The 15,287-nt window shown below is 37.0% G+C and overlaps 1 protein-coding gene across 1 annotated transcript in view; it reads right to left on the bottom strand.

Moving 5' to 3' along the window:
- Nucleotides 1-15,287, bottom strand: part of CTDP1 (CTD phosphatase subunit 1) — a 189,103-nt gene that overhangs the window by 133,597 nt on the left and 40,219 nt on the right. The window contains exons 6-8 of the mRNA XM_045006141.1: nt 12,422-12,512; nt 10,672-10,838; nt 8,021-9,115 (exon numbers count right to left, since the gene is read on the bottom strand). Of these exons, the coding sequence (XP_044862076.1) occupies nt 8,021-9,115; nt 10,672-10,838; nt 12,422-12,512 (1,353 nt within the window). The remainder of the gene's footprint in view (nt 1-8,020; nt 9,116-10,671; nt 10,839-12,421; nt 12,513-15,287) is intronic.

Here is a 15,287-nt window from a genome sequence, read left to right as displayed (position 1 = left end):
AAAAAATATTCTAGACCAGATGGTAACACTTTTGAAGTGGTGTGGAACAACTACTTCAACCAGCTACACATTTCAACTCTCACTCATTATAGATTTATTTCCTTTGCAGATTACCCTCTCTTCCCGGTCCCCCACCAAGTAACTGTTAGGCTTCAAATGGACTTGAATCTATCCCTTCAAGAGATAAAGTGGAAAAAAAGCAGCTAGATGGGGAGGACAGTTTATATGTTATGATGAAAAAAACCCACAGGACATCATATTGGTTTCAGAGGAGCAGAACTGCATTTATATTTTTATTTTTAAATTCTATGTTGCAGTAATAAAGGAGATAAAGCTTGTAGTAGTCTTAATAAAAGTTGCCTTTATTATTTTAATACAGTCTGTTCCTAGGAAACAGAACAGTTCTGGGCTTATAAACATCATCTGTGTCTGCTGCTAAAGAAACAAAACTTGTTTCTCTGCACTCATGAAACCTTTCCATCTCACAAAGACAGCTTTGTGATCATGCCTAGAACTTTACCTTGCATTCTGTTTTAAATGAATACCAACCACAAACTGCAAAATAAATTTTTTAGACCAATGTCAATTTAGGCATAAAAAATGAATCCAAGCTATTCACTACCTTTTGTAAAGAAAAGGATGGGACATAGTATGTAGAAAACAACGTCCTTCTCAGAGCTGTTTGATGTCTTAGCAACAGAAGCAAGGAAACAGCGGTTGCACTCCTATTGTTGGTGACTTTCAGTTTAAAAGAGGAAAAGAGAACTATTGCGCACACAACCTACCCAATTTGTAACTAATAAATAATAAAAGCAACAATGCAATAATATTTTTATTGTGATCTTCAGGTTATACACATTTTATTGTTCTAGTCCTCTGTTCAAATATTTTGACGAGATTATTTTGGCACATCTAAAATACAAAATAGTCTAAATACTGCAGTGGCTTGATGACTAATAAGATTTTAAACTTCATTTTTATGGACAAATTTACTCTAAACTTCAATACTATTTAAAATGTTTAGCTGCCCTACCAGTTGCCTCATACTCACTTAGCTCTGGGAACAGGGTATTTCCCCTCTTCAGAAAGCAGGGGCTAGTGATATATAGATAAACATACCTACAGTCTTTAAAAGCCAGATCCTGAAGCTTTTATACAATGGTATCTTAAGATAAGACTGAATAAAATGAATTATTTTGCCCTAAATGAATTCAGTACATATGAAATTGATAGTTGGACTATTAGAGGGGCACTTCGCTTAGTTATGTTTTGTAAAAACAAGGTTTTACAGAACTAGAACAAACATGTCATGATTCTCTCCTTTATAAATTCTCACTAAGTTTACATGTTACCATCCCTTTGTAGCCTTTGCAAGCTCATAATGCTCTGCCATTATGTGGCAAACAGCAAGGTGCTGTCTCACCTATCTCAGATTAAAATAAGGAGACATCAAAGAAACACACCAAAGTCCCTGTGTGTAAGTGTAGATACTTCTATCATTTTGCACTCACATGCCCTGATCTGGATCAGAGTTCTGTTTTGATAAATTTGTGAAGACAGAGGCAGAGGCTGTGCCTGCCCCAAAGGGTTTACAAGCTAAGGATGTATAAAATTCTCATTGTGCCTAAGTCTCAAGAAAATGCTAGACACCAAACAAAGATCCAGCTAGCATTTTACATCTTCATCTGCTTATCAACTACGCTAACGAAGTGCACAATTTATGTTTTAGACTCTGACTTCACTCCAGTGCCCTTGGAGCCCTTGTTGCTGTTTATTGTCATGGACTTCATGTCACAAAATGCCTCGAAGCATATTACTTGTTTTGTCACTTCATATAGTCCATGTAAGAAGCCAGGTTTGTACTGCAAACTAATTGCTAGCCGTAATTACCTACAGATGCCACAGGCACATGTCTTTAGGTGGTCTTTTGGTACATCTGTTGTTAGACAAAGACATATGGTATCCATGTGGAAATAGTGTTAAAGAGGCGGGACTGCCTGAAGAAAAGATAGAGCTGCAAAATTTCTACAGGTTACCCATAACATAACAGATTCACTAGTGAAATTCACACACCAGCTTGTAAGCAGCCACAACAGAATGAGCACGAAAGGCATGTAGCCAGCTGAGTAATCATGTGTCCAATTATGTTGTAGGGGCATGATTCCCACCTAGAAATCTTAGGTCAGCAGTTCAGAATTTCTATTCCAAAGGGCAAGATATAGCACAATCACTACTATCTATATGTAGGAGAGAAAAATTTACTCCACAGCCACATCCAAGTTGTATGACTCAACCGTTCTGCAGTAGGTGTAGGAAAAGATACAATGGTGTTACATTTAGGTAAGAACCCTTTCCCACCACTGCAATGGAAATTTGCTAAAACGGTTATGCAGGACTACATTCCTGATCACTGGGTTGTAAAGATGAGCTTTTCTCTATTACTTAATGCTCCACACAGTGAAGGCTCATTTGTATTGCAATATTGCTCACAATCGTATTGTTAATTAGTTTTCAAATCGTTAATGCACTCAGTTCACATACTATGATATAGCATATTAATATAATTAAAACCTAAAGTTAGCTTAATATAAATATTAGATTTAACAGTAATGGATGATTCATTGAAGGATGTGCAGTCATTAAAGACATTTACGATACAAATAGTTTTGCAAAATTTTCTTATCTAGTCTAGGGGTTTTTTGTTTTTTAATTTTGGTAGCAAGGTACCATACACTCTTAACAAAATCATGTTAATAGTGAAATTATACATTCCAGAAACAAAAAAAAGGAAACACCCAAAATGTTTCACTGTCTCAAAGTGTGGGTTGGGACCCCCAAGTGGTTTGCAACCCCATTTTAATGAGGTCAGTGGGGTTGGCTTAGACTTGTTGGGACCAAAGGCTGAAGCCCAAGCCCCACCACGCAGGGCTCAGGCTACAGACCCCCAGCCTGGGGCTGAAGCCACTGGGCTTCAGCTTTGGCCCTCTTGCCCAGAGCAGTGGGGCTCAGGCAGGCACAGATTTCTGTCCCCCCGCTCCTGTGGCCATGTAGTAATTTTTGCTGTCAGAACAGGGTCACAGTGCAATGAAGTTTGAGAACCCCTTATGTGCCTTACTCTCCAGCTAGCCTTGAATAATACTGATATTTTCAAACAACAAGCATTAAAATTACACCACAGAGGGCAATTTTACTAAGGAAAAATAAATATGTCCAGAAATTATCTGCACAATTGCTTTCAAGACCAACCAGAACTGGAAACTAATGCATATTTTTTTAAACAATTTTGTAGAGAGTTTAGAAATATTTTCTTGGTTCTACTACATGTAAAGTTTATTTTGTACACAGGAAACACAACAAATAAAATAACTGTCATTTGCATTTTGATAGTGACCAAATACCCCAAACAGATTCAAGGCCTCACTGGACACAGTGCTGTATGTACACAAAGGAGGATATTATACCTTGCCAGATAATCTCATCTGAAATAAGATACGCTAAGTGCAAACAATAAGGAAGTGAGAGGGAAGAGAAGGAAATTGATTAGAAGATTTTGTAGGTATATTAAATGAGGATACGGATATAACAGGCATCACAGAAACTTGGTGAATGATGATAATATATGGGACAGGGTAAGACCAGGTACAAAATACAAAGTAATGACACAGTAGGTCACACTGGTGGGGGAGTGGTACTATGTGTGAAAGAAAGAATAGTCATATATAGTAAAAATCTTTAATGAATTCAGCTGTATCACAGTATCTCTATGGATAGACATTCCATGCTTGAATAATAAGAGTCTAGCAGTAGGAATATACTACCAACACCTCACCACAATGGTGACAGTGACTATGAAACACAGCGATATTAGATGCTACAAAAACTGAAAACTCAAAAGTAATGGGGGGGATTTCAACTATCCCCATATTGACATATCCCCTCTGGATGGGATGCAGAGATAAAATTTCTAGATGCTATTAACGACTGCTTCTTGGAGCAGCTAGTCCTGGAACCCATAAGGGGAGAGGCAATTCTTGATTTACTCCTAAACAGCTAATAGGATCGGGTTCAAGAAGTGCATATAGCTAAAACTTTTGGTAATAGCAACCGTAATCTAACTATATTTAACATCCTCATAGGAGGGAAAATACTAAACAAACCCATCACAATAGCACTGAACTTCAAAAAGCAGAACTAAACAAAAATGAAGAAGCTAGTTAATGGAAATAAAAAGGAACAGTCAAAAGGGTGAAATGTCTGAAAGCTGCATGGAAACTATTTAAAAGCACCATGATAGCGGTTCAAACTAAACCTATATCTTAAAATCAAACAAAACCAAAAGAACAGTCAGAGGATCAAAAATGCCACCATGGGTAAAGAGCAGAGTAAAAGAACAAAAAATTTAAAAAAAAAAAATTGGTTTTGTTTTGTAAGTATCTCAGCTGCAGGAAGCCTGTCAAAAATCAGTGAGACCACTGAACGATCACAGTTCAACAGGAGCACCAAAAGAAGATAAGGTCATTATAGAGAAGCTAAATAAACGTTACATTGGTTTTCACTGCAGAGGATTCATTTTACGGGACAAATCTGAGGAACTGAGTTTGAGGTGTCAGTGGCAGTAGGTTTTGGAACAAATTGTTTAAACTTAACGATAAGAAAATCACCAGGACCAGGAACTCAAATATGAAATTGCAGAACTGCTAACTGTGGTACGTAACCAAATGCCTAGATCAGCCTCTGTACCACAAGACTGGAGGATAGCTAATGTAACACAATTTTTAAAAAAGGCTCCAGAGGTGATTCTGGGAATTGCATACTTTCATCCAATTTGCCTAACTCCAGTACCAGGCAAATTGGATGAAAGTACAGTAAAGAATTTATTAGACAGATAGATAAACACAATATGTTGGGGGAAGAGTCAATATAGCTTTTGTAAAGGGAAATTATGCCTCACTAATCTATTAGAGTTCTTGGAGGGGGGTCAAAGGATTCTAAGCTAGATGGATCATTGGTCTGACCCAGTGGGGCCATCCTTATGTTTTTACTTACAAGCTTGCAAGTCACCAAAGGCATGCAAAAAGGCCACATAAAACATAGAATTTGCAGGACTAATTTGTAAGCAATACCACATGTTTACTCTTCGTGTAGGTGAAATATTGAGAGGAAAACAACAGAAACCACCAACATAGTTAAAATAACTTTAGCTGGTTTGGGGTTTTTTTTTTTTCCTTTTTAAATTATGTTATTGAGTGAGAGCCTGGGGATCTAGATCCTCATATCAAAATCAGATGAGATTAAAAATATCCACTCACTAGTGGAGAAGGGAAGCTCTTCTTGGTGAGTGTGGGGACACAAGCCATTTATTTCTGCAGACTTGAAGTTTTCATTTAAAATTAAGGTTGTTAAATGATTTAAAAAATTGCAATTAATCATAAGATTAAAAATAGTCGCAATTAATCGCAGTTTTAATTGTACTGTTAAACAATAATAGAATACCAATTTAAATTCATTATAAGTATTTTTGGATATGCACAACAGCCCTGTAGAACAAGTTTTTTTATACCTAGGTCTACAAATTAGATAAAAAATACACAAGGACTTTTTCCAGAAAACTGAACCGTCAGTTCCCCTTCCTCTTATGGGACAGCAAAGCAAACACGGTAGAATATGTATATTATGACACTTTTATATAGCCTTTCAAAACTAGGTCTTCCTAAAATAGTGCATTGAGCTTTTACTTTGCACACGAGGGAAGAGACAACAAGAACATATACAAAAATCAAGTTATTATGCTAGCTTCCTGCATTCTTTCCTCAATACTTATTTAAATAAAAAACATTCAAGTATTATTCTCCCTTTGCTCCAGCTTCTTTATCATGCTGCAAATCCGAGTGTGTAATTATCTTGAGCCAAACTGCCATGGAAATATTTTGGTCATAAATTCAAGATTATTGCTTTTATGCAAAAAACAAACAGATTAGTGGCCATAGAGGCAAAGCCCCTTTGAAATGCGACGTTTTGTCATTTAGAATGGAAAAGCCTGAAGAAACACATAAGAGATTAATTTAGTGATTTTTATGACTAAAATACTATCAAGCCCTTTACATTTCCAATGGAATGTGACTCACATTTTGTGCTTAATTCTCATCTGAGGGAACTGCATTGACATCAGTGCAATTCTCAGAGTATGATCTTCTCAATAGCAACTGCAGCAGAGCCCGAGGAATAGTGAAATACTGTGACCCAAGTTTTCAGAAGCGTGCAAACATTCACAAAATGAGAATTATATGAATGCACAGTTCCAACTAGCACACTTGCAAGTCAACTCCTAGTCAATCTAAAACTGTTCCCAATCTGGACACTTTGGCTACGTCTTCACGGTCAAGAAAGGTGTGTATTAAAGTGCCATAACTAACGCGGGTTATGTATCTCATCGTAAAAAGGTGAGGCACAAGTAGCTTTTACCACAACGTAGCTAGCCAAGATCAACAGTACACGCATACCCTGCTCATTGATATCTTACCTGGCTATGTCACAGTAAAAGCTACCTGTGCCATGTCTCCACTAGGATTTTACAAAGAGATCGTTAATCCAAGCTAGTTATCCCACTGTAATAACACCCCTTTTTCTGGCCGCGAAGGCAGGGACTTAGTCACCATTCATCTAGCCCAGGGATCGGCAACCTTTGGCGCGCAGCCTGGCAGGGTAAGCCCCCTGGCAGGCCAAGCCCCCTGGCAGGCCGAGCTGGTTTGCTTACCTCTCGCATCTGCAGGTTCAGCCGATCGCAGCTCCCATTGGCCGCAGTTCGCCACTCCAGGCCAATGGGGGCTGCAGGAAGCAGCAACCAGCACATCCCTCGGCCTCCATTGGCCTGGAGGCCAGTGAGAGCCACGATCGGTCGAACCTGCAGACACAGCAGGTAAACAAACTAGCCCCACCCACCAGGGGGCTTACCCTGGCGGGTCGCGTGCCAAAGGTTGCCGATCCCTGATCTAGCCAAACAGTTTTTATACCACTGAAACCAAGTTCATCAAAAATGTTTTTTTTGCCATAATGTGCCAAAAATCAAAGTTTGGGAACCTAGAAATCACCATTGTTTTCAATGTTCAGTGGAGAACTCAATATTTTTTCCATAGTCGTCGTCATATTTCTTTTTCAAGAAAAAGAGGAAGACTGAATTGGTTGGACTTTTAAAGTGGAAATGATATTATGAGTTTGCATTGAAGTTATAGATTTGGGTGAAAAAAGCTTCACCACGCTAACAAAAATATATTATGATGTTTTTATACTGTAATCCTTTGACATGAAATTAAAGTTTATTTTTGCATATATTCTAGTCTTGTAAGAAAGAAGGCAGGCTAGGAAAATAAATCAAAGGTGACAGAAAAAACTGGATTTGTTCTTTGTTTGCTTCTTCATGGTGTATAAAGAGGACTTAAAAGGTGTTTTTAGTTTTATTTTTTTAAAGGCTTGTTTTTTAATCACATTGGGAATTCAGGTCTTGTCTAGCCTGGAAGACAATGAAGTGAAATGACATCATAAGAAACAGAATGAAAGTTGAGCAAGTGAGAGGAGAACTTTAAGTCAAGACTGCTTATCATTTGTTTCTTTTCAGTTACACTTGTTTAAAAAATACCTGACTAATTTTAGAACAACATCTTCATTGAATAATCAGCATCTCCCCTCTTCCATTAAAGGGTAAAAACTAGCAATACACTTCTCATCTGACACACTCAAGACCAGGAAAGACCAGTTTTGACGTTTGGTATTTTTAAAAGAAAAACAATTAAAAAAAATTCTTAATCCTAAGGAATAAAAAAGGATACAAGACCTTTTAAAAAATGATTTGCAGTATATCTTTAAGCTACTTCCCCCCATAATTTAAATCAACATTAAAGATGGCAAGTATATCAAGACCCATATTTAACCTTTTCAAGTCTTCAGCCAACTTTTTGTGTAACTAAAATCATGAGTGAAAACAATATTTTCATTAACAGAAGACTGATACATTTCACCTACTTACCTCCCCTTGCTGCAATCAGATGGGTTGCCTTGTTGGGATCATCAGCATTCAGTACTAGGTTCTTTATAATTTTAGCTCCAAGTGCTGTAGCATGATAATGCTCTCGGGTTCTTTCTATGGGGAAATTTGTTGGATAGAGTCCACTAAATATTATGGTAACATCTGCCAATACCTTGCTTTTCAATTCTGGTACTATTTTTCTTATGTCTGGAATTTCACTGATCTCCTTTTTCAGGTATTTATCATACTTGGTATAATAATCAGTGTGCACCCGAACAAGGATCTCTTCAAGGTATATTAAATGGTCATCTTCATCCGTATCTTCTTCTTCTTCCTCTTCTTCCATGCTCTGATCTAAAGACTCACCCATTGTAATCCCAGACTGCTCACTATTCTGGGACTCTGTCTCCGCTTCTTTCTTGTCTGCACACCCATTTCCCAGATCACAAAGGCTGTCCTGTTCGCTTTCTTCTTGCATTTCAAGATCAACCGTCTTGCCATGAGGACACGCGCTAGGTGGAGCTGTCGCCTCCTCAGAATGGTTCACTTGACCATCCTTTTCCCCACTCATGTCAGTGCAACATTCTTGCTGCAAATTTTCATCTGGTACAGGTTGCTTTGATTTTTTCCAGCTTCTCTTCCCCTCATTTTCACTATCTGAGGCAGAAGAGGACGACGACTTCCTAGCATCTAATCCACTGTCACTTTCACTGTCACTAGACAGTTCAAAGTCCAAGTTATTTGTTCCCTTGTCTTGGGTCTGTTGCTTCTCTGAAACTGTCCTATCATCTTGTTCTGAAGAAATCTGAGACTCCTTAACACTTGTTGAATCATTAATGACGGCAGCATTTGTTTTGTTATCAATGGTACCACTTAAGGAGTCTCTAACATTTAATTTATCATTGGAATTTAACCCCAAGTTAGAAGTTTCGCTGCTCATAAAGTTACTACCATTTGTAGTACACATCTCTTTTGTAGATTTCCCAAGACCATTACTTTGTTCTTCCACACATGTAACATTCTTTGCTTCTTCAGAATCTTTTGCTGTTATCACTGCGGGATCAGATGCTTCAGTTGTTTTTGAAGAATGATTTACTGAACAAACACACAAAACAAGTAAGATGAAGTTTCCCTGTTTTATCCTTCCAACTAGATCCTTCCAAGTATCCTTCCTTTCCTCCATAAATTAAATAAATTCAATCTACAGATAAACATATCTATGCATCAGAATACTCTCAGCTGGGATTTTCAAAGGGCATAAGAGATTTATAGGTACTCAACTCCTATTAAAGCGGCAAAAGAGTTCTGTGGCACCTTACAGACTAACAAACGTATTGGAGCATGGCTTTCGTGGGTGAATACCCACTTCGTCGGATGCACCCACGAAAGCTCATGCTCCAATACGTTTGTTAGTCTATAAGGTGCCACAGGACTCTTTTGCCGCTTTTACAGATCCAGACTAACACGGCTAACCCTCTGATATTCAACTCCTATTGAAACTTAATAGAAGCGGAGTGCCTAACTCCCGTAAGCCTCTTGAAAATCCCAATTTATGTCACCCTCATCATATTATTTGTCTGCCTCACAAAATTTAATGACTATCTTATTATGTAAGGAAGTATCATTCCCCTTTAGATGTGCAACTGAAGCATAAAAAAACCTGCCAAAGGTCAGAGGAAAAAAGCATATTTCCAGAGTATTAGCCATAAGATCGTCCTCTTTATAAACTTGCAGGTTCTGCACATATTTTTTCTACCGTCTGTTTTCAGAACTGATTGAGTATAAAACCAAGAAAATGCTTTAGAAATTGAAAAATAAATTTTACTACCATATAAATTTGTTGATCAAACCCTTTATGAAGGCACTAGTGAGATGCAACAAACGAGAGCAGTGTGCTTCATATGCAGGAAAAGGACTACTCTGTAAATAGCTTTTAGACAGCTTTTTTTGGGCAGCTGACAAGCAGCAGACAAATGCAGTTAATATTCTTGGCAGGAATAGCCAAGGCCATTCTTAGCAGAGATGACCACATCTTGTACGTAAAAAGGCATACATGTGACTTGACTGCCCCTTGGGTCACCACTATTGCCACTACAGCATGCTGATCTCATACTATATATATATATATATATAGTATGAGATATATATATATATCTTGAGAAGTACATGATCAGGCTATTCATTCCACTCTTATTACTTTTTAACCATATGAAACATTACTAGAGTAAAACAACAACTGAATTCATTTCTAGATAGTAACAACGGCAAAAGAATGGTAAACAGGCTCATCAGGAACTAAATATGTACAGAAAAATATTAACTATCCTGAAATGAAAGCTTCTCTCTAAAATACCCAACTACGAATAAAGCAAGTTCCTTTCCAGCTACGAGTTTCAATAAATCCTGGATATATTGGCCTTCCCAGTCATCACCTTTTCAGACCTATTTTCTCAGGTGAAAACCACTGCTGTAGCATCTGTTTTTCCACTGTTTACAGTACCCTCTTAAGATTGCTGAAAATAAAATTCTGTCAAATGCAAACTGGATGAAACCCCACTATTAGTTTTTTGGTTTGGACAACACTTTGTTAGCATGGTTTTGGTTTGCTAGTCAACTGCTGCTCCAAAAGTAAATAAATAAAATGGAATTACCCTTCTTTTTCATCTGAGCTTCCCTTGATCCAGGCGGTGCATTAATATCGCCTATACCCTGAAAGTATACATATTTCTTTACAGTTATCAAATTGGGTGCAAACTTCCAAACATCCTCTCGGTCATCAATAATGCAAACCATGGAGTCACCACATGGGAAGAGATTTCTAAAAACAAACAAAAAAAAAAGTTGCTTGTTTTTATTGTCTGTTAAGATTACTATTTAAAACACTCTGGGTTGACATTCTGTTAGTTGTGTGCGTCAAATGAGCACAAACATTAAACACGAATGATTTTTGAAAATCAATGCATTTATTAGGATTCCGGATGAGTCGATTCATTTACCTGTAACAGTTACCATACAATCTGCAGCTCTTCTTACTGGTTACTCTACCAATCATCTTTTTGTAGTTTTTAAAAGTTTATGAACAATTAGAAAGAATTTTTCAAGTTAGTTACACAAAAGTCTCAAATAAATAAATAAATAGCAATTAAATTTATTTATCCCCTTCAGTTCCAGTGGTCAAAAATATGAGCCCTCCTAAAGTTTAAATTTGAGTATACATAGTGTATTGCACTGAATTTCAGTCTAGGTTCTTCTACCTAAATAATCCAAAATAATTCAGGAATAAAGGGGCAGGAGCAGTATCATATACAGAAACTTAGTCACACTTATTCATTCCACAGAGATTACATCTAAACAAGAAGTCTTAGTATTTACTGGTCATAAGCCTGACAGGAGAATACTCAGAATAGATCCAAAAATATACCCAGGATAAGGGGGGAAAAAAAAAAAAGTATGATTTGCGGTGATGAATCCTTCCCTCCACATAAGAGCTCCAATATGGTTATTATTAAATATCAGGCAATCCTATGTTTTACACAGACAAAAGGCCAAGATTGTCAAAAATTGGAGCCTAAAATATGGGTTAAGGAGCTTAATTTAAGCACTGAAGTGTAATTTTCAAAAGTGCTGATCATCAATGAAACTCGAAAGTGATGAATACCCAGCAAAGTCAGGCCACGTAAGTACCTAAATACAGATTCAAGAGTCTAGGCTTTAGGCTACTATTTTGGAAAATCTTGGCCTAAATTTCTACAATATAAAAATGCACAAATTATATTATGAAATGAACCACAAGATGAAACAAAATAGGATGGGCTGCTTGCAAATCATTGCAGGGAAAAAAGTTTAGGGCCAGTCTAGACTACCGCTTAAACTGATCTAATTTATGTCGCCTAGCGGTGTGAAAAAGTCCCCTCCTTCCCCCGCAGGTGACGCAAGTTTTGCGCCGTCCACACTGGCACTATCCGCCAACATAGCTTACGCTTCTCAAGAAGGTGGAGTAATTATGCCGATGGGATAGCGCATCTTCACCAGACGCACTACAACAGCGCAGCTGCATTGGTGCAGCGGTGCTGATGTTGCGCTGTAGTGTAGATTTGCCCTGAGTTGCAATTATCTGCAGGCATAAAAGATCTGAAAACAAAAGGTTATCACTGAATACGAGACTCTAAATTATCTTGCTTGAACACTACAGGCTGTAACGCCCACTGAAGTATTAAGTAGATGAAGCCTATGAGCATTAGCTAGCAGTTCTCAGTTTTATTGATCTCTGTGAAGGTACAGATTTATGGGGTACAGAAGGGATAAAGACAATTTCTCCCTTTAATACTTATGTTCCCAACATTCTGTCTTCATTTCCTCTCCTGGATTATTTATTAAGAAGTTTCACACCCCCATACATACCTAAGATTCCCTGTTTTAGAAAATGGATCAATACATTCATCTCTTGACAATATCCGATGAGAAAAAAGTTTCTTTTCAGGGTCCAAAAATCCTTTTGAAAGAAGAGTTTGAAGTTAATATTTCTTCACAGCAACATTTTCTCCCTGTTAACATTCTACATAATCTGTTTTCATAGTCCATCACACCAGACTAGACTGAGCCCATCTTTGTGCATTAACAGCAGTACAAATGGAGCAACACAGCCTTTCAATCTGAAATTTAAAATAAACTGTGTGATACTGGTGTAATCAAAAACGCACTGAGATATTTAAGCTCCAAAAAGTATTCATTAGATAGTAGGTAAACACAGTAGATTAGATACCCGTCACTAATTCAGTAGGACTCTTACTTTAAATATCCAATCCCAATTCTTTTAACACAGAAGCAATAATGAAGTTACAAAAGTTGTGGCATCAGTGAATAATTAAGGTAAAAGGAAGTAAGCATCGCTGACAGTTAAATAAAGGTTCTGGCAACTTACATTTATAACACTTTAAGACTAAATCCTGTCCTTAGCACATTGTGCCTAAGGTCTGCAGAGAAGTCTCATGCGAACTGGCAAAGTACTGCAATGCTTAAGCATAATGGGCAAGTTAAGGGGCAGTTTCAGTTTGAACTCTTGCATTTGTGGTTTTAAATTGTACCTATAACATTGTTTTATTGCATTTGTACTTGTACTAAGAATAAATCACAGGATTTGTTGAAATGTTGACCTATTTATGTAAATCTGTGCTGATTGCGCTCTTTGTTAAGAAGGAATATGAGAAGGTATGCCAGCTAATTTAAAGGCAAGATAAAATACAATTAGTTTGGCAAAATGGCAAATTCATCCATATACAAACACGGTAAAGCAGCTGACCTCTCTGTCAATGTAATTAACCTCTCTTTATAAACAGACATTGTGGTTTCATTACTGCTCTGAAAGAAAAAAAGTGGCGTTTCACGTATTACTCTGGACTTGTCATTTTGCTGAACTGACTGGATTATAATATGCTTTGAGATTAGCTTGAACTTCTCACTATTCCTGCAGATTACACAATCATTACTTATTTATACAAAAACAAATTTCAAAAAAGGTGGCCATGTTATAGTCTATTGCGCAAGTTTTGAGAAGTGACTACTGATGTCAGGGGGGCAAATCTGAGGCTCCCTGCAGGGGCCTTATGAATTTCCAGTGTGTACACTCAGAACTTTCTGAAAGTCAGTCCCCTTTTAGGGGTCTCATTTTGAGCAAACAAAATCACTAATCTCTTTTGAAAATTTGGACCTATATGTATTAATATAAATGTGTCATTGGAATAACTTAAAACCCATAAAAAGCAAGAAAATTCTGAGTTAAGGACAGAGGTTCAACCTTAACTCACCCGACTATGCTTAAGAATTGCAGCAAACGCATGTAGAATCATCCCCTGTAGAGAGACCCTTGCAGTACCTAGGCATAATGAATTGAAAATATTAACTACAGAGAACCATTGCCACACACAGAAAGAATATATTTTGACAAACTGTATGTAATTCATCATATACTGCATTATTGTACAACTGTCACACCATCAGCTGTTCTCCCTCTTGCCAATCATCAGAGTAAAACAGAAGCTTTACATTCTCATTAGCACATTCCTGCCTAATTTGTCAGTGAAACCACAATCAAGTACTTGCTACATTGTTCTTACTACATGTAATGTGACATACATAAGTGTTGACAGCAAATAATGATGATGGAAGATGCAGAACACCACAATTATTAACAGGGCTTTGGTAAAAGTCTAGTTCATTTATGCTTTTTCCTGGCAACTGATGGCAGGTAAAAAGAAAATTGAGGACAGTCACTACAGATGCAAAACTGTCCCCACAAACTGAAGGCCCAATCTGAAAAAAAAAAAGTCAGGTCCATTACATCTTTATCTTCTTAAAGTTTAAGCTTTCATACGACTTTACCAGTTCCTAAGACAGCTCATTATGGATTAGTCACACAAAATTTCAGTGAAGCCTTATAGATTGGTATTAAATTGAATAAAGTACATTAAGTAACTAAAAGGCATAATCTTTACTAAGGAACTTCTCTCTCAAATTTACTTTTCTAAAACATTGCCAACTCAATGGAAAAACAAAAAGTATAATATCAATTTGTTTATATATTTCACAGAAATGGCATATGGGAGGCACATAATATTTCACTGATGGAATAGGGTTAATTTGCTTTAACAAAATGTCTGTCATTAAATCTTTAAGAATTTTTCACCAGTACTGATTATGAAGTGAGTTTCTTCCATAAAAGAAAAACTGACACCCAGTGGCTAGACCATGTATTAACAAAACAAAAAAACCACCCAGCAACTGATCCACCAGCAGGTACTGACTAAACACAAAGTTCCTTGTAGTTCATTGGTAAAGGTTTTCTTCCTCTTTACAAAAAGAAGAACTACACACATTTTTCCTCTTAGGAGGAATGTCAGAAAATGTGAAGTGAAAAATTAAAAAAACCTCTTAATGTTATTACTTATCAAGCTATACATTAGAAAGAAAAAACAGCTGGCTTGCTATTTATGGCTTGCTATTTATGGCTTTGTTGAAAGCATTTCCTGTTAGGCTATAATTGCTACCTTTCACTAGTTAGCATACATTTTCAATATTTTTCATACCACAATATATGCACATCTCAGAACAGCATTTAACACTGAGCTTCACAAATAAATTTTACTCATTAATACATTTACCCATCAAGTCACATCTTAACACACATCAAAAGAAGTTCATTGCACATACAACAAGTACAGCCAAACATGGATTATTTAAAGCCTTTTATAGAAACCAAAGTAGACAACTA

Source organism: Mauremys mutica, chromosome 2, assembly GCF_020497125.1.
Source record: "Mauremys mutica isolate MM-2020 ecotype Southern chromosome 2, ASM2049712v1, whole genome shotgun sequence".
Classification (NCBI taxonomy): Eukaryota; Metazoa; Chordata; order Testudines; family Geoemydidae; genus Mauremys; species Mauremys mutica.
This window is presented reverse-complemented; position numbering and strand designations above follow the sequence as displayed.